The sequence below is a fragment of the Phalacrocorax aristotelis genome, chromosome 2 (genome assembly GCF_949628215.1).
Source record: "Phalacrocorax aristotelis chromosome 2, bGulAri2.1, whole genome shotgun sequence".
NCBI classification, from domain to species: domain Eukaryota; kingdom Metazoa; phylum Chordata; class Aves; order Suliformes; family Phalacrocoracidae; genus Phalacrocorax; species Phalacrocorax aristotelis.
In genome coordinates this window covers 95,960,050-95,980,384 of record NC_134277.1, presented here as the reverse complement: position 1 = coordinate 95,980,384, position 20,335 = coordinate 95,960,050, and the positions used below count along the sequence as shown (strand labels likewise).

The 20,335-nt window shown below is 38.2% G+C and overlaps 1 protein-coding gene across 1 annotated transcript in view; it reads left to right on the top strand.

Annotated features, from left to right (window-relative positions):
* TMEM245 (transmembrane protein 245) overlaps positions 1-20,335 on the top strand; it is an 88,614-nt gene that overhangs the window by 12,254 nt on the left and 56,025 nt on the right. The window contains exons 3-6 of the mRNA XM_075084409.1: positions 775-876; positions 1,830-1,937; positions 9,246-9,458; positions 15,226-15,395. Of these exons, the coding sequence (XP_074940510.1) occupies positions 775-876; positions 1,830-1,937; positions 9,246-9,458; positions 15,226-15,395 (593 nt within the window). The remainder of the gene's footprint in view (positions 1-774; positions 877-1,829; positions 1,938-9,245; positions 9,459-15,225; positions 15,396-20,335) is intronic.

Genomic DNA, 20,335 nt, shown 5'->3' with positions numbered 1-20,335 from the left:
ATCAAAAATCAACAAGCACGTCGATATGATAACAATATCAAATAAACTTACCAGTAATCTGTATAATCTGTTAATACAAGGCTATTTGTGTTAGTTTTATTTTACATATTTAATGTAACACATTAACAGATAATATTATCAGAGTTCATGCTGGAAGTATCATACAAATGGTAGAAGACTATCACGATGTAAGGTTTCACAGCATAGTTCATGATTTACTTTGCTTTTGCAGCAGGCTTCAAGAGTTGTTCTGACCATGTGGGGAAGCTTTCCCGAGGTTTTAAGCTACGTGTAATGGCTTTGCATTTGCTTACATTTTGACAGTCTTGTATTTGTTGGAAATACTGCTGAAAAGCAAAAACCCAAGAAGGCACTGTTTGATGTCACTCTGTGGAGATCTAACATAAATACAGATTTTTGAGGGGTAACTTGATTTGCCTCTGATATCTAAAATGTTTTTATTTTGTATGTATTTTAATGTAATTTTGCACATGGGTTTTAAAATTGCTCTCTAAAGTCAACCAGCATTGTTTAAAGTTACTGAAGTTAGGAATGGTAGCGACTTCATTTGTTCATTGAGAAACCTGTTCACGTCTCTTTTTTTTCTATTCTTCCTTTCTGTGAATGTAGAAAACTTGTTTTCGTTATGACACTTAGTTTCTGCCCATGTTGTTCTTGATTGACGTGGTGCCTTTCTTGGTTTTGCTAAATGTAGGGTTTGTTAATGGTGCAATTTCTCTTGTAAAAAAAAAAAAACAACCCTGTGTCTTTCAGCTTCTGTGGCAGGTTCCTGCAGAATTCCTGTGTTTCTGGTTATAGTTGTTCTGATGACCATAGGCATGTTGCATGAACAGCAGAATGGAAAGGAGTCTTCTGGTAAGAAATGCGTCACTATTTCTTTCATTGTTGGAGGCAAAAGTTCTGTAAAGTCAAGTGAAAGAATCTGGACAGTATTACAGTAAATTTCAGTATCATACAGATTGCAAGAATTTACAGGAAGATTTTTAGTATGTTTGTTTCCAAGTGGTTTAGGCATGCCGGAGTAGATCTTTGATTCTTTACAGAAAATCTTTGCAATGAACTGATGTTTATTTTCCGTAGCAAAGTAGTGACTCTCATTATCAAGCCCAATTGTTTACAGAATCCTGTATGTAGTTTCAAGCATAAAGCAAGCCCAGGAAATTTGAAATCAGAGGCTAATTTTGAAAGAAATGGGCAATGTGGGTTTAGTAGCTCCTATAATATTAAATATGAGATAAACTGGGGCAACTCCATCCAGCAAGTTTCTTGCATTTAGCCATTTTGTTTTTAAAATATCAGTTTCATAAAACTCTGGATTGTGTTTAGACTTAGAGAAAATTAGGTTTGCCTGTTGTGGGTTGATTTTGCATAAAAGCAAATGCCACGTATTCCTTTCTAGTATGAGCTGTATGATTATTTTGGGAAACTTCTTTCCTGTCTTGTTGCTTTAGTTTACTTGAAAGTTGTCATAATCTCGGTTAGTTAACTTGATTATCTGGTATAGAGACTTCTAGATTAATCAGACTACCAGCAGCTGCGAATGACTTGGTCAGTAATAGTTCATTAGCAAGCAAAGTGCTAAGCAAATAACTGGTTTTGTGTTTTGGCTCCAGGTGTATTGTATTACTAAAATTGATAGCACTCATTCCTGCTTGATCATATTGACTACTTATAATACATATTAAAAATTAACAGTGTCTATCCATAGAATTTCTATTGCTTGACAGCTTCAGTGGATATCAAGCAACAAATAAAAAATTTTAAGACTTAAGCTTTTCTTTATTTACATACACATATATATTTTACAGGGGCAGAGCTTCCTGGGCAGATGATTTCCATAGCTGCTTCAACAATTGCCATGGCAATTTCAATGACAGAAGATGAGTCCAGTAATGAACGTTCCTCACAACCCTCAGGTGACTGAACACTCTGTAAGAAGACATCTGAATTTGCTCTAAAGGCATGAAATCGGAGGGAATTAAGAACAAATTTCAGAGTAGTCCCTATCCTCTTCATCCTGTCCAACACAGCACATTTATACATACCTTGTGAAACAGGTTTATCTGTTTTTAAAAATGTTAAAAAGACAATAATATAAAAGCTATCTTTCAAATGATAGTTTACATGGCTGGCTGTACATTTAGAAGTCCTGGCTGTAAGAATTCCCCCACCCCACCTGTAGTGAGTAGTCTGTGGTCTCTTTCCTGTAGTGAGTTTACTTGACATTGTAGCTTGAATCACAGTAATTTCACTTGCAATAACACACCTAGAAATTTGTAAGAAATGGCTTGGAAAAGTTGCAAAGAAGGTATTTAGATGTCCATTGCTGATTTTGAACCTTACCACCATTTTTCTGGGTATGCCTTTGATGGAATGGCATACTAAAAAAATAAGCTATTACCGGGATCTCTGGAAATTGAAAGGTTTCTTCTATTTCCTGCAAATAGACAAAACAGGTCATTCAACTTGACAGACTGTGAACTTATAAAACTTCATTTTTGAAACTGGCTGTGTCTGAGAGTCGTCTGCTTCAAGACAGAATGTTCTTAATATTGTCTGTAATGTGTAAATTGTGCTCCAGAGGAGAAAATGGTGATTGTGCAGGAAAGAATTCTTTGAGCATGTGGCATTAAAAACTTCTCCCTAAATGCCACCATTTGTGAAAGTTAAAAGTAACTTCAGACACCAGGTGAAATGGTGTAGAACAAGCTCTTCAGAAACCTTTCCATGAAATATAAACGCACTTCCTAATTCTAAGTATGTCAGTGTAAGCTGTACTTCAAAACATGTTTCATTTTTAAATATAAAAAGGACAGCTTTAGGCAACTTACTCTTTTCTTATCTTTGTTACTACATTTTACATGACTACTATCAAAATATATACAGAACCCTATGGGCATATGTCCTGAAATTCAAGAGTGGAGCATCATGGTGACAGTTCTCTTATATTACTGTCTCTAATATTTCATTTTGGAAATTAGATTATTTTTTAGCTGGATTTTGAACACTTGGTCAAACAACGGTCTCCTACAAATGTGCTATGTAAGTGGCTGTGTTCTTGTTTGTTGCTTGTGTTTTTTTTTTTTAACTTACACACCAGTTTTAATTTTTTCTCTTAAGACAGTTTTGTTTTATGTTTTTAAGTTGTAACGTCACTTTGTAAAACCACAGTGGTTTTACAAAGGTGTCTTTTATGGTGAATGTTTTTTGACTTACTTTCTTGAGACAGTTAACCAGATGTATTTTTTGTCTTATGAATCCCAGAATAGTAGGGGTTAGAATGGACCTCTGGAGATCATCTTGTCCAACGCCACTGCTTGAGCAGGGCCACCCAGAGCAGGGGGCACAGGAACGCGGCCAGGCGGGTGTTGAATGTCTTCAGGGAAGGAGACTCCACAACCTCCCTGGGCAGCCTGTTCCACTGCTCTGTCACCCTCAAAGTAAAGAAGTTTTTCCTCATGTTGAGGTGGAACTTCCTGTGTTCCAACTTGAGCCCATTGCCCCTTGTCCTGTCATTGGGCACTAATGAAAAGAGCCCGGCCCTGTCCTCTTGACACCCACCCTTTAGATATTTGTGAGCATTGATAAGATCCCTCCTCAGTCTTTTCTTCTCCAGGTCTCTCAGCCTTTCCTCATTAAGAGAGATGCTCCAGCCCTGATCATCTTTGTAGCTCTCTGCTGACGTCTCTCCAGTAGTTCCCTGTCCTTCTTAAACTGGGAAGCCCCAAACTGGACACAGTACTCCAGATGTGGCCTCACTAGGATGGAGTAGAGGGGGACGATAACTTCCCTCAATCTGCTGGGCACACTCCTTTTAACGCACCCCAGGATACCTTTGGCCGCCTTGGCAACAATTGCTGGCTCAGGGTCAACTTGCTGTCTACCAGCACTACCAGGTCCTTCTCAGCAGAGCTGCTTTCCAACAGGTCAGCCCCCAGCCTGTACTGGTGCATGGGGTTGTTCCTCCCCAGGTGCAGGACCTTGCACTTGCTTTTGTTGAATTTCATCAGATTTCACTTGTCCCAGCTCTCCAGCCTGTCCAGGTCTTGCTGCATGGCAGCTTTCTCTTCTCCAGACTAAACAATCCCAGTTCCCTCAGCTGCTCCTCATAAGACTTGTTCTCCAGACCCTTCACTAGCTTCATTCCCCATCTCTGAACACGCTCCAGCACCTCAGTGTCCTTCTTAGAGTGAGGGGCCCAAAACTGAACACAATACTCAAGGTGTGGACTCACCAGCACCAAGTACAGGGACACAATCACGACCCTCTGAGTTCTGTTGTTGAGCCAGTTCTCAATCCACCTCGCTGTCCACTCATCCAGCCCACACTTCCTTAGCTTGTCTATGAGGATGTTATGGGACAAATTGTCAATAGCTTTGCTGAAGTTGAGCTAAACAACATCCACTGTTCTCCCTTCATCTACCCAGCCAGTCATGCCATCATAGAAGGCTATCAGGTTGGTCAAGCATGATCTCCTTTTGGTGAATCCATGTTGACTACTTCTGATAACCTTCTTTTCCTCTACATGCCTGGAGATGACCTCTAGAAGGAACTGTTCGTCACCTTTCTGGGGATGGAGGTGAGGCTGACCGGCTTATAGTTTCCTAGGTCCTCCTCCTTGCCCTTTTTGAAGACTGGAGTGATGTTTACTTTCCTCCAGTCTGCAGGCACCTCTCCAGTTCTCCATGACCTTTCAAAGATGATGGAGAGTGTCTTGGCAAGAACATCTGCCACCTTCCTCAACACTCATGCATGCATCCCATCGTGGCCCGTGGATTTGTGAGGATCCGGTTTGCCTAGGTGATCTCTAACCCAATCCTCCTCGACCCAGGGGAAGCCTTCCTTCCTCCAGATTTTCTCTCACCTCTGGGGGCTGGGATGCCTGAGGGCCAGCCTTAGCAGCTAAGACTGAAGCAAAGAAGGCATTCAGTAACTCTGCCTTCTCTGCATCCTGCGTCATCAGGGTCCCCAACTTGTTCAGCAGCGGGCCTACAGTTCCCCCAGTCGTCCTTTCACTGCTGGTGTATTTGAAGAAGCCCTTCTTGTTATCCTTGACGTCCCTTGCCAGATTTAGTTCCAAGTGGGCCTTGGCCTTCCTTGTTGTGTCTCTGCATACCCTGACAATGTTCCGTTGTTGTTTTCCTTCGCAGCAGGAAAAGAACAAATATGGAGTTTCCTGTTTACTCCTAAGGATAGTTGAAATAATCTTCCAGCAGTCCGTTGGGAATTAGCGTTCTATTCTGTGATACATGTTAAGCATCCTTTTGGTCATCCTTGGTTTGGAACTTCTGTGTGAATGGTGATGAAACATTCTTCTATAGCAAAAGGCTTACCTGCAGGGTTAAGAAATTGCAATTCTATTTTTTTTCCTCTGCAGTGTTTTTTGGATGTTTTGTTATCTTGCTCTGGAACTTGTAATGCAGCACACATCTATTTTATGCAAAGTTTCAGATTTCGAAATGAATCAGACAGGTGGAGAGCAGACCTCAGGAGGAGGTCTTCCTTGTATCTATCCTAAATATGTCAGTCCAGGTTGATTGTCAGTAGCAATAACTATGCTTATATTGTGTTAAAGCAATTGTAGAACAACCAATGCTTCATGTTTTCACTGTTCTCCCTAAATTTGTTCATGAAAAAAGTCAGGAGGGGAAATAAGCCATATTGATTTTATAGGTTCTTCTGAACACTCATGTTTTTAATTATTTTGTTGTTGAATAATGGTATTTAGTGTTGGGGGTGAAAAATTTAATGATATCAGTGAAGGTGGCCTGACTTGTCCTTCCTGGTGTCCCAAGAATTTCCAGAGTATACAGCAAATCAGAAGCCTGCAACTTAAGAAGCAGATACTGCTGCAGTATTTTGTTAGCTACCTTGTAGGCAAGATTCTATTGTCTTTTTGGTTTTAAATATGATAGATACTGAAATCCTTAAATGTAGTCATGCCTCTTACCCACCCTTCCCCCTAAACTGTATTTTCTTTAAAAAAAAAAAAAGAAAACCCAACAAAAGCCCCCCCCCAGTTTTCCTCCTGAAATTACAGAAAGATGTTGTTATTCATGAAGGACTACTTTCGGCCTGGTGTTCTGAAAGACTTTTTCATTAATAATGATTAAGAAAAAAAAATATCACTGTTTCATTTAACTCTGAAGATTTTATTCTGATACTCTGCTCTATAGAGATACAGACACTTGCCTTCCTGTTTGTGCTGCCGTTCCTTCTCCTTTTATTTAAGGAAGGGGAGGACAATAATTCAAAATGCTATGCCAGCAAGAAGTTGACTTGACAGAGAATATATTGTATGAAGAAAAGAACATGTCTTAAGACAGCCTGGAAAATTTACTTTTGTTGTTTTTATTCAAATAAGGATCATACTTTCTGATTTTGCTAGACTACTTTACTGGGTATTATGTTAGCTATTTGGGAAAGACTGTCATGCCTTCGTTGGTTGGAAGATGGATGTTTTTCAGGTTCCATCTCTAAACATATCATGAAGCACCCTAAATGGGGCTTTACAGAACCTGAAGTTACTCTAAATCAGTATTGTCATAGTCCTTTTTTTCCTATTTGTCTTGACAGGGCAAAGGTTTGCAGAGCATATCTTGCCAACAAAATGTGACTATTAATTTGCAAAGTCTGGTGGGTTTTTTTCAGGTGGATCAACTTTGTGAACTGACTTCCGATACAGTCATCTGACTGGCAGTTCTGATGCTGAGGAGTCTGTGTTTGTCATGGGAGAATACTGGGTCACTGGCAGTGCCAAGTTAGTTTGGCTTCAAGTGTTGCAGAACTGGATTCTGAAAAACCTTTCTTGTCTTGGGATCCCCGAGGAGTTTACAGTCTTTTTTTTTTTCTTTTTGTCTTCCCTTTTTTAATATTTTTTTTTTGTTTTGATCTTGTCAGGTCTTTCCCATCTCTGTTTTGCATTCTGTGTACAGTCCCCTCAAGTTAATAGGGAAACTGTGGGAGGATGAGGCAGTTTAATTGGTACTACTCTTGACATTACTGTTGCTGTTATTTAATTAAAGTATTTTCATTGCAAAAATGCGTTGATCAAATTTTTCATTACCAAAAGAAGTGAATGTCCTCAGGGCTTTTGGGGCAAAGAGTGTCAGATAACTTTAATCTTGAGGCATAGACTTAAGCATATTAAATTTCTGTTTTTTCTATTTTGGCTTTTAGCTCTTCCTTCCCTTTGATAAATATTTGAGTTTCTGCTTGTTGTCATGTTACTTCTTATGTTTATTATATTAATTTTGGAGCAAAAAAGTGAAAAGTAATTGAGTAAGCTCAATTGATAGGGGAGAATTCTCAATTGTGGATGTAGTGCTTTCATATTTGTGTGCCTTTAGGGCATGATAAGCTGGAACTGTATGTTTCTATTGGAGCTCTTCTGCTTAGTTAAAAATAGACTGAGAAGTACAGGGGAATGATAGACCCTCTATTTCTTATGACAAAACCACTTCTGTCTATCTTTTTAGGAAAGTTTCTGTTTGCAGGTAACTCTCTTTCCCTTTATGAAGAATTAACTCATGTCTCTTTCTCCAGAGTGTAGTTTGTATATGATAGGGCCAGCCTTCATGCTTTTAAGACACGAATTGATTTGCCAGGAAGCACTCCACTTGAAGCTTCTGCTGTGTTTAGCTGCTTGCAGAGTTCCTTCTTTCAGGTTGCACGCTGTAATTCCTGCGGGAGTATTCTGAAGTTCCACCAAATATGTTACCAGCAATCAACTGATGTTTCTGGCATCACCTCGGTGTATATCAATTGGGAGAATCTGTTGATCAACCGTACTGTATTAGTGTGGTGGGGAAGTGTTTATAAGCTCTAAAAATAGTTCCCTTACTTGTAGAACACCAGTGCATATCTCTACAACAAAAGAGTGTTCATCCAGTGTGTGAGGCTGCAGGATTTGTCACTTACCACTACTGTACACGTATGACAAATCTGTCTTCTCTTTCTGTGCATTCTAGCTGTCATGCTTTAGGCTAGGAATGGCTTTAGTGACACATTGCAGCTGAAATCGCATGTGTAGAACATGAGCTGTTTGACTGATATGCATGTAGTATATTATAATACAGTCTTTATAGCAGTTTTTCTTCGTGGGAGGAAAGTGGTTGGTGTTGATGTGACACAAGTTCGGTGAAAGACTTGTGTTCATTGCTTACCTGCTGCAGTATGTACCAACATAAGAAATTGCCTTTTATTCTTCAGCAGAGAGTAGCTTTCCACGTTTTCTTGTGTGTGCATTCTTACATCATGGCTGCAAATTCTTCTCAAGTAGTGGTGTGTGGGAAGTGTGTGCATTTTGCCACCAGCATGGGGCCTCAGTAAAAGTTAATGCTAGTGTTCTCAGGGAGCTACTGAAGATGGATTTGGTGTCACCCGTACTAGGCAGATTTACCAAATAAAAAGTTAAATAAATAAATTACTATGTTCTCTATACAAGAATTTGAATTTGGACATAATATTTTTGCCTGATATAACTATTTACTGTTTATTTATAAGTGCCTTTAACACATCAGTTCACATTTTTGAACTTAATTTCATGTTTACTAACTTATAAATGAGAGAAGGACAACATTTGTTACCCAGTAATTTATGCTTGCTCTTGTTACTAAAATATGTTACGCAAGCAAGTAATTTAGGACCACAGGGTGAGTGCTGTGTTTGCAATGTTGAGTGTTCAGGAAAAGAAAAAGTGAAGTAAGAAATCTGTAAGATACAAGCTTTCTCTTCAATGTATGCTGCATTTGTCTTTTGTTTAAATGAGCTTTGAGCTAATCCAAGCTTTCTTTTTGAATACTTGACGTAAAGAGAAATCACAGATTTCTTTTAAGACTTTATATTTCCTTTAGAAGTGAATTACATTTTGTTTTACAGGGTTTTACAGTTCTTTGATAAAACACATTTGGCCTGTAATTTACATACAGTGACCGAATGCCTCTTAGAGGCTGTAGCATCTTTTCTTCTCTCCTTCTCCCAGAACTGCCTGGCATGGTTTTGCATGATGTGGGAGAGCTTACGCAGCCCTGTTCTAGCTTTCAAAATTCAGATCAGTGCCAGGGCTGTACCTGTGTTTTAGAGAAATTACAAAATAAAAAAACAACCCCCCCAAAACCAAAAATAAACCAAATAAAAGATTAATTTGGGACTAGGGAGTATATTCCATTCTGTGGTGAACATTAATGTGATAACTTCCACTCCTTTGTTTGTGTTTGTTTTAGGAGCAACAGAAGGTGATCAGCCTCCACATGCTTCATCATCTTTCTCCTCCTCTTCATCCTCTTCTGGGAGCAGACAAAGACCTGAGACTGGATCTTTTCTTAGAAAAAAGAAAACTAGTGATATTTACTTTGTTGCACTTGTGTGGGCCATTGTCATTGTTCAGATCTGGCTAAATTTCTGGATTGTGCAGCTATTGCCAGTGCCTTTTGCAGGTAATAATCCGACTATTAGAAATATATGTTAAATGATGACTTTGGATAGCCTTAGGCTTTGTGTCGAATAAAATAGAAGGAAAGGCTTGTATGAGTTTTAATTTCAAACTTTTCAAGACTTTTAGTTAAGATGAGATAAATTTCAGCTTCAGAGAGGAAGATTGATGTGCACTGTTTGTTGCCATGTAGTAGATGCCTCTGTAAAATTGCTTTGCTGACTATTGTAGTTACCTGGAATAATTTAGTGCCATACCTTACATTGTAAGAAGACTTCTGGTTTAGAGTACTTTATTTTTATTTCTCTTGATGTCATGTCTTTCATGTTTTTGCACCCCTAGATAAAGAATATTTTAGCTCATGCTAACTTTTAATTTCCATTAAAAATGAGTTGCTAGGCTCTGTGGACAAGTCACAAGGTAAATTTCATTCTAATTCTAGCTCTGAGGTTAATTAGCTTTGTTGCTTAACATCTACATGCATCTGTTCTCTTACATATCAAGCAAGAATAGAGTACTTATGATAGCTACCTAAAGAGGTTATTTTAAAACTGAATGCCACTTTTTCCAATACTGTTTTGGGGGATGAATAGTAAAGATGGGAACTCTGAAAACATGCATGAGCTACTATGAATCTGAAGGCATTTCCTCACATCCCCTTACTGTAAACAAAGTGAGTTTCCTAATTTGCTTAGGCTTTCTCTAAACTTCAGTTAAAATGCTGTTTTTCAGCATTTTTAAATATAGTTAACATGTAAATGTAGCTATTTTTCCCTTTTACCATGTCTGGTGGCTTGGCCCCAGCTAGTGGCCAAGTACCCTCGGAGCCAGTCTTTTCCTGCCTTCCAGTGTGGCTTCATCCGTGAGCTGCAGTCCCTTTGGGGAGGTGCCAGCTCAGGCATCTCCCTGTCCCAAGGCCACAGTCCCTTCAAGGGGTCCATCTGCTCCTATATGGGTCCTCCATAGGCCACAGTCCCCTGTGAGGTGTGCCTACTCCACCATGGAGCACTTCTACTCCCCTGGCCTTTTTATTCCTTCTGTTTCTTCTTCCTCTCTATACACTTGTTCTTTCTGTGTTCCCTCCTTTTCTCCCCCCTTAGTGTTTTATGCCCTTTCTTAAATATATTTTTGTAGAGGTATCACACCCATGCCTGATAGGCTCTGCTTTGGCCTGTGGTGGGTCCATCGTGGAGCCACCTGGAACCAGCAGTGTCTGGCACAAGGCAGCTCCTGGTCTCTCCACATGGAGGCCACCCCAGTGGCCACCCTGCTCCCAAAACCTTGCAATTTACACCCAATACACAAAGCTGTTATTGCCTAGTTGTGCATCTGGAAATCATGACTGTGGGGCCATGCTTATGGGTTCAAGAGGCTGTGAACTCTGCGAGGCATGGGGGAAGGAGCAGCTGCACGTCTGACTGTGGCACTGTAGCAGCAGCTAAAGGGTAATGTGATGGTTAGGCACATAAATAGCTGAATACAGGGTGAGAGGAGAGAGGGGTTTGATCTTTTTTTCATTCCAATGTAGTTGCTGCAGAAGAAACTGCCCAGTTTTGGTGTCTGGGCATCATGGGAAATGGTGATGGCAGGTTGGACGTTGGAGCTCATAAACAAATCAAAAATGATAAAGGGATTAGAAAATAAATTTTAGACTTACTAGAAGCGAGCTTAAGTGGCTTAATTTATTGAAGAGAAAAGTCAAGGAGTGACTTAACCACTATTTAGAAATACCTGCTTGGGTGGGAGGAAATATGGATGCAATAGTTTCGCAGTTAGGCAAAAATGAATGGTTTTAAGCTTGAGCCAGACAAATCTAGATTAAAGTGCAAATCTATAGCTGAGATGGATGAATACTGCTGCTGCCAGTCATTAGGTCTGAAATAGGTCCCCAAATGATATGACAAAATATAATTTTGAGAATACTTTTGACTTGTTGCCTTAGCAGTGACACTTTGGCCATTAAGTGCTTTGTCTTGGCATGTAGCTGAGTATAACTAGATCACCACATATAAAAAGGTAATAAAATGATGAACAGAGCCAAATTTAGAACAGCGGATCACATTAAGTGTCAGAAGGTGAATGACGATAACCTGGATTGTTAAAAAAGAGGTGGTATTAAAAATACTTAGTACTGGAAAATAGGAAGGCTTATAAAGCAAGTTTCCTTGCAACTGTTCAAGTTTAAGGAGACTAATAACTTCAAGCACTTCTGAGACCTTAAGGAGAATGCTTCTAGTATGTACAAAAAATAAAATAACCCCCCCAAACCTTAAATGGAAAGGTGTTAATTTCACCATAGTTCCTTATATTGATAGACAGGGCTTACATGAAGTAGCATTTAGATTATTAGAAATATCGTGGTACCATTAACATTTTTTTCCTTGAATGCATTTGTACTTTGGTAGAATAAGATGCTCTTTTAAAACTGCTTAATGAGAAGGTGAAAAAAAGGCTTTGGAATTCAAAAGATAAGCAATAAATCAGGTTGTGGAACACTTGTAGCATTTTACTCAGTGATGTGAGCCTGGGAATCCTGGTATTGTCTATTTTTAGGATCTTTCGTTTACTTCCTTGCTTGTTCTGTTGCATCCTTTTTGTAATTCTGTTTTTGTCTTCAGGTCATTTTCTGCTTCCTGGAGATGTTTAGAATTTCTTATTATGCAGCCTTTCTCTTCTTTAGCTCACAGCTTCCTAATAACAGTCCTTCTTTAGCTTTTTCTCTCTTGCCTCTTTTTAACCTAATGTAGTTACAGCTGGGTGATTGACTGTAGCACCTCCCGAGATCACCTTTGCAATGAGTGTATGCTCAATTATTTTAGAAGATATTATTTAAACACTTTTAAATAATAGCAGAAGGTTAGAATGCCATTTCAGATATGGTGTTCACCTTGTAAAATGCAAGCTTGCCCTGTTTTGCTGAGCAGTTTGTGTGTTTACCATGAGTGGCATTTCATCATACAAAATGTAAGCCTGTAAGTTAGGTGCGGGCACTCACACTGTATTTTGTCCTTTTTTGTGTGTTTGCCATATTATCTTTAGCAGAAAGATTATTATTCTATTTCTTCAAGAGAAGAAATCCCGTATTTGCCACATGGTGGTGCCAGAGGGTAAGTAAACCAAGCATCAGTAAATTGTTGAAAGCACTTTCCATGAACAAGAATGCCAACTGTTACAGGAGTGGCTTACAGAGAGTAGGCTCTTGTGGAACTTGGATAAATGCGCTGTGGATATTAAAGTTAACCTTTTCGGCTATGTGCATCATTTTGCACATGTACAAGTAGAAGCATGATGTGAATTTCTGAGAATGAGGGAATTCTTGTGGTCTTGATGCATGGCAGTAAGTAATGAATCTAGTCTGGAGAATAGTCTTTCATAATTAAAAAAGCTTTATTAAAAGTACTCTTGAATATAATGATGGGGCGTTCAGTATCAAATGTTGCGGTAAATATGATACAATAAGAGGACTATTGCTAGCATTTTCACAGAAAGTTATTTTATTGTGTAAGTAGAATTTTTAACAACTGAATTTTTTTTTGACCTGCATGTGATGTTCACAGTTACTAAATTCTGGTTTAAAAAAATATTAGAATCGTAGAATCATAGAACGTCCTGAGTAAGAAGGGACCCACAAGGATCATGGAGTCCAACTCCTGACCCTGCACAGGACAACCCCAAAATTCAAACCATGTGTCTGAGGGCATTGTCCAAGTGCTTGTTGAATATTCTCAGGCTTGGTGCTGTGACTGCCTCTCTGGGGACCCTGTTCCAGTGCTCCACCACCCTCTGGGGGAAGAACCTTTTCCTAATATCCAACCTAAGCCTTCCCTGGCACATCTTCCTGCCGTTCCCTTGGGACCCATCATCAGTCACCAGAGAGAAGAGATAAGCACCTGCTTCTCCTCCTCCCTGTGTGAGGAAGTTGTAGACCGCAATGAGGTCTCGCCTCAGTCTCCTCTTCTCTAGGCTGAATGCTGTTTCTTACTACTGTATCTTTCCTTACAGCCCACTCTGTGAAGGATACTATATTCCATGTCAGACTAACTGTCTGTCACACAGAAAATATTAGTTATGATAAACAACATCCTTAGTGTTGAATTATGTCTTCCTCAGAAGAGTCAAAAACATGCTTCATTGTCATTCATCAGCTATCCCCTTCTGTGAAACGTCATACCTTCCTGAACTTTTCCATCTGCTTATAAAGATCTGGATCCAGCTCCTGAGACACATCTTTTATCCAAAATAGAGCTCCTCTGTATTCAGTCTGATACTGTTCCATGCGGTTTACTGTCAGCCACGTGTCTGAGATGGCTCTATATCTGAAAGTAGGAGAATTATGTGATTCTGTTGCTACTAGTTTCACTTTGTTTTCCTTTAGAACCATAGTTTCCGGTTTTTGGGGATGCAGCATAACTTTTAGAGGTTTGGGTATCAGTAGTTTATGGCAGGACTGGGTTTTGAGTCCTCTCAGTCTGTTACTGCTACATATCAACTTAATAATTACGATCCTTTATGTCTCTTGTAGTGATGTTTTTGTGACTGGTATGTTTGCATCAATACTCCAGTAAAATCAGTTGTAATACAAATCTTTGTTTATAATGTGAATTAACATCAGAACAGAGCAGTTAATTAAATTTGCTAGTGGCTTTGGAAGATTACTCGCTTTTCTTCTTTTCAGTGATGAGGAGATAGATAATTTGGTGTAACATTTTGTTGAATAAAAAAGAATGTGACAAATATTTTATGACTATTAAAGTTCTAGTAGCTTCTGAGGTAAATTCTATATGTATCATGCTTTTTTGTTTTTATATTTCTCATTGTGAGAATTCACGAGTTTTGCATGTATACTCAGTAAGTGAGGGAGAGCAGTGCCATCGCAGAATTGAAACCATAAGCCTTATGCAAAAGTCTCTGAGCTTTATTTTATAGCAAGTAAACAGATATGAGCTTTTATTTCTGTAACTGTGATGTTAGACATTTCTAGTGTTATTGAGAAGCTCTTTATTTTATAGTGGGTATGTGTTAGGAGTGTTGGAGAAAAGCTGTTTCTGGTAGCAAAATGCTTTTTTTGGCGGGGGTGGAGTGGGGGGAAGTTGTCAATATTTCTTCTGTTGTCTGGTTTTGAGGAGTGGTACGGATTTTTCTGAAGCGTTGTGTGATCATCTTCAAGCCACGATAAAAAGCTGCTTTCAAAATAATATTTTTGATGTTTAATAGCAAAATTAATTGGCAGTTGTATTTCAGCTCAAGGCTTAAATGAACACTTCTTCACTGTGAAATTATGCATGATCTGCTGTCAGTTCTTAAAGGAAAGATAGAGCTTTAACAGTATAGAAAGCCTAAAACTTAAGAATTGAGACTGAAAATTTTCTTTTATGTGCAGCATACTGTTAAGTTCTGAATATGGTATTATAGATGTAGTCATCTGTCATGGTGTTTGTGTGAAGATGTGATAAATCCACTGTACTGACGTTATGGAGTGGTACCTGTTTATCCCAGGCCTAGCTCAAGTCTGGTAGGTGCATAATCGGGTAGTGCGCCGGCAGCTTTCTTCTCCTGACATCTAAATTCCACGTGAGTAAACACATCTGTAAAGTGAGTGAGGAGATTAGTACTAAAACCACTTGAAAATTCTGGAAGTGGTTTCTAATGGGAAATAAAACTCAAGAATCTTTTTCTTTCTTTTTCATAGGTCTTTCAGAATGGAATAGATGTGTAGTCTTTGGTGCTCCTCTGAAATCTCTAATACTTAAATTTCCATCTTGTGGTTACAGTTTGGGCACTTAAAAAAATCGTGGTTCATTTTGGAGTTTTGAACTTCATGGCAAACCATTGCAAAAGTTGGTGGCAACTTGTTGAAAGTTTTGTAAAGGAACGTCAGGAAGCCCTTGCTCCACGGCCCATCAGAGGGCTCGGAAGAGTCGTGCTAAAGCTTGACAGTAAGGTATTTCTACTTATTTCCTTAAGCAACCTGAAAGTTTGTTTTATTCTCTGTTCACTGTATGCTGAGATGCTTTAATTCTAAAAATAAATGTCTGTCACTAATGGACATGTCTCTCATGTAAAACTATATCTGTTTTATGGTGTATTTTAAACCATGTCTCTTCTGTCACTATTCACATTTAAGTACACAGTTAAACTTTGTTAAAAGATTACATGCAAAGCTTGACAGAAGTCACTTGTTAAATGTTGAGTTAGCTTGTAGAAGATTCCTTATCTGAGTAAGGCAGACTTCTCATGGTTCAGTCACCTTACCTGATTACGAAGATTTTGAAGTTGAATGTAATGAGCTTTAATCTGAAGGATGCGACCTTCCTACTTCTGTTGTGAAACATTAATTTAAAAAGCAACCTGTTATATTCTATAAGTAGGGCCTGAGCTAGTTCAAACACGTTTGTTTATACTGTGTGGAAGTATAGTTTTTCAACGCAGTGGCATGGTGGTACAGAAGGGAGGCTTCCCTTTGTAAGAGAAGAAATATGTGCAATAAGGTATTTGGGAAGTGTCATAGAATAAGGCTTCCATGCTCCCCTCCCTTTACCCCCGCTCAAAATGTGCCCACACTTGCATTGCAAATCGCAGAGTTGGAAAGCTCCATCCAATTTTTGAAGGCTGCTCCAATCAGAATTGCAAGTTTTGACTTAACTTGATAGACTATTTTGTTTGTAATAGCTATGCCAGTGTTTAAGAATGTGCTTTCCGTAACTGTGTCGTTGAAGTATTCTCTGCTTTAGAAAAAGCTGTTACCTCAGAGTTTCTATAACTGAAGAACTGAACCCTTGTAAGTATGTTTGTCAGAGCATCTGTACCTTGGCAGATCTGTTTGCAGTTTATGGATTTGAACTCCTACAGGAGAAGGAAGAGCTTAAGCGCAGATCTAATAGGAAAATGGATGTCAAAAGGTCAACAAAAGCATTAAAATGGCTGTAGGAAACAAGTAACGATTTCAGAGTTCATTGAGGAAGAATTTGAAAAAGGCAAAAGCCTTTCAGAATATAGCTATGAACAAGATAAAAGGGGTTTCCAAAGGCAGTGAAAAGTATTAACATGTTAGGATAAAAGCTTACATTATACAAAGCTTTTTATTAAAAGCCTTTGTTTTGTAAGTAGGAAGACTCTCTAGACACAACACTGTATTGTATTTCATGAGTTGTCAAGTTTAGTATCCTTGTATTGCATGACTATATGATACAGTATCCTTCCTAATCCCACTGAGTCTTTTCTCCTTAAAGAAGGTAGGGTTTTTGTCATAATGTGCAGCAGAACTTCCTACTCTTCAGCTTAAGTGTATTTAAGGTCAGTTTATATTCACGTTGTACTTGTCTAAGCATAAGAACAGTGTTGGCACAACTCGTTTCTCCATATCCCCTCTCCTCTGCACCTCGTTAGGTGACAATCATATTCCTTCTGAGTCTGTGCTGTGTGTATTAAAGCAATTCAGGCTCTTCTAGCCTTTATAAGATGGACCCTTGATACTCTGCATGATTCTGTTGTCCTTGTTTGTGACTGTTCTAATTACAGTTCACCTGGCTTTATCATGGGTGGCTGGAATTATATGTGGCTTTCCAGTGCTTATCACATTAGTGCTTTTATATCTTTTAAGTTCTACTGGGTATGCTTATTCTGTGCATTGTAGGACCATGGATGCATCTTATTTCTGAGATTTGGGAAGCAATGCCATAGGATATTGGCAATTGTGATTTTTGTGAGGACAGGGAAAGGAGAGGAATGAAAATTACATCCTTGCAAGGTGGTTTTTTTTTTTTTTTAGAAAGGATGGGTGAGGTTTTTTTAAGTTGGATTACCAAACATTTTGGCTTCAGTAGGCACTGTTGAAGTAAAGAGAGGCAGACACAAAATAGAAATTCATGGAGTAAATCGTTACAGCTTACCTTTTATATATATGTGTGTGTGTAAGGAACCAAGATTGAAGGATCATTTCCTTTGCGATTAGATGTTTAATTTTTTAATATTTCATTTGTACTTTATTTTCCTGGGAGCTGAAGTGACCTAGTGATCGTTTGGTTTAGTTTTTGGTTTTGTTTTTTTTTTGTATACTGAGTTAATTGGAGACTGAATCTCGGCATCAGCATGTGTTGGGGCTCTTAGCGGAGTACAAGCCATTGACAAGGTCAGTTTCACACAAACAGCTAGTGGTACTCCTTGGTCTTTCAAAAGTGATATGCCTGATTAGGGAATAGTTCCAGTTTTGAGTAAAAGGTAGTGAGGACAAGGAAGGCATCTTAGAGTGGCATGTCTTTTTCTCCCAAGCAAAGTTTAGGAGGCTAGTGTAGATGGTCTGGAAAATAACTAATTGTGAGAAATTATGGGAGAGTACTGCTCATGCGTGCAAATCTTTGAGCTTTACTGATCATGTCTGTTTCTTAAATAAAAGCAGTAAGAAAAGAAGCGATCTTCTTTCCCACTGCTCATCAACCTCTGGTTACCTTGGAAATGCAGACAAATTTGAACTGAAGTTCTGATCAAGAGGAAAGAAAGTAGGGCATTGCTTTTCATTTTCCTTGTAAACAGTAGGTCAAGCTGTGCCTGTATGTGCAGGCCTGCATTAAAGATGGACTATGGAAACGGGATGTCGGTACTGTGTTCTTTATTCCCTGGTTGTGCATTTGCCCCATGGAGCCAACAGATGCAGCAGTTCAAGTATGAGAGACTTCCTGGAGGAAAGAGTAGGGAGGTTTCTGTTGTCATCCATCAAGTCATCTTAAAACTTAATAGATACGGTATCATGCATGTTTTTATCAACAGTCGAGAACTAATAATTTGCTTCACTGATTATTTATATATATTTTAAAAGACGACTGTTGTCTTTTAATATGGGCACTGCAGTTTTATGTTGATTAGGGGTTTCATGAACAGATTCAGAATCATGTAGTTGTTATATGCTTTTTCTAGGTATAGTGTACTAGAATTTTATATATGGAGGACTGTAATATATAGTTTGGACGTTGGGTAAAGCCAAGGTTTGGTGGTTCTGGTACCAAGTTTAGCACATAGTTAAAGCAAGCACAGAAAATGGGAAGAATCTCTATCATTGCATATATTATTCTAGGAAATACTTCCATAGACTCGTAAGGTCTTATGTAAATAGTTTTCCAATAAAATACTGGAGAAGTGTCTGTAGCTGTATTAATTTTGGATGACTTGAAGATTAGAAATAATCTGTAGCCTGTTTTTAAATGTAGATTGATTACATTTGTAGAACTACTTAAACATCAGTATTGGTAATATAGTAGGCAGGTAGATCCTCCCAGATATTGTCTTAACAATAATTTTTTAATAATGTTTATTTTTGACATATAGTATTATTTTGTAGTTCCTGTATTTATCATGCAATTCTAGGAGGCGGAAATTATAGAAAAATACCAAAGACTTCCTTTCACATTCTGCATAAATCTCAGGCTAACAATAGAGCCCTAGCTTTTGTTGTGTTGGAGTTGCAATAGAGTAGAAATACAGCCATGAGATCTATGTTTTTTTCCAAACTGAACCTAATGTTTAGTGGGTTTTAATACGCAGAAGTAAAGCTAAAGGCAAAAGTATGTTGTTAAATAGTAAAGAACTTTACCTTTTCTCACTGATAAAATATTCCATAGGCAAAGATGTAAAATAGAAACAAATTCTATAGTGTCAATTTGAAGCTTTTTAAGCTTTGTCATTGCTTTCCATTACTGTGATTCTTTCCATGAGTAGTAAAAGCTAGTAGAAGTGGGTGCTTTGTGACATATTTTATTTTCATGATTCCTGATGTTCATTTTTCTTAGTAAATCTGCTTCTTGTTTCTGATACAACTTAATCAACACTATGAGATTTTTAAAATTTGAAAGGTTCTTATGTTTTATTTTCACTGGGAGCTAATACAATTTCTGGAAACTGGTAAGAACACCAGATTTATTGAGCTCTCAGTGATCTTGTTTACAGGGAGAAACAAACTTCACTTACTTGATCCTAACCTCTAACACAGATGAATAATAACATTAAAGCTTTTCACTGTTGTGATTATGCTAACTGATTACTTTTGTCTAGAATTAACAGTCCTACATAAACTAGGTCCTAAAATGGGTGTACTTGAGCAGTACGGCTGAGAACTAGTAAGGAAAAATAACAGCAGTACAAAAGGAGAAGTTGACTGTTGAGACATGCAGAGAGCCTTCTGTACAACCAATAAAATTATATGAAATCCATACATTTATTTGACCTACAATTTGCTGTTGTGTGTATCTCAAATTTAATTATATATTTGATATTGTGCCATTGAATGTGAATCTCATCATATGAATGTGGTACTAAAAAAGCATATAAAATTTGTTTAACAGAGGTTGACATAGTAAGAATGTTTCAAAGTACATAAGAAACTGCCTGAATGGGAGTGTTAATGCAATAAACAAGTGTCTTGTGATAAGTTTTGATGTTTCGGTAAAGTGCCCGCCTCAGACTACTTTTACAAGTTCTGCTCTAAAGTCTGAAATGTTTGCTTTCAGTATAATTCAACTGGAACTGCCCAGATTATGCTGATAGCTCTGTTAATATCACTAAAGTTGTTCTTACTTGTTTATATCCCTCTTTGTTTCAAAAAGTACGTGTTAATAGTAAAATCTAGACTCTTGGGTTAGAAGTTGTTACGATCTTTTCTTCCTATTGCAGTTTACCTTTGTGTCTGGAACAATTTCATTTTCATTCTGTGGATGACTTTGCCTGCCTCTCATTGCTTTTTTCCCCGCTCTATTACTGCATTTTTCAATAATTTTCCACTGTGTTCTTGTCTTTTTTTCCCTTTTCTTCCATCTCCCTCTGCCACTGACAAGCTGTGGCACTGGCTTAATAAGAAGGTAAATAAACAGAAAAATTGTGATTCCAACTAATGGA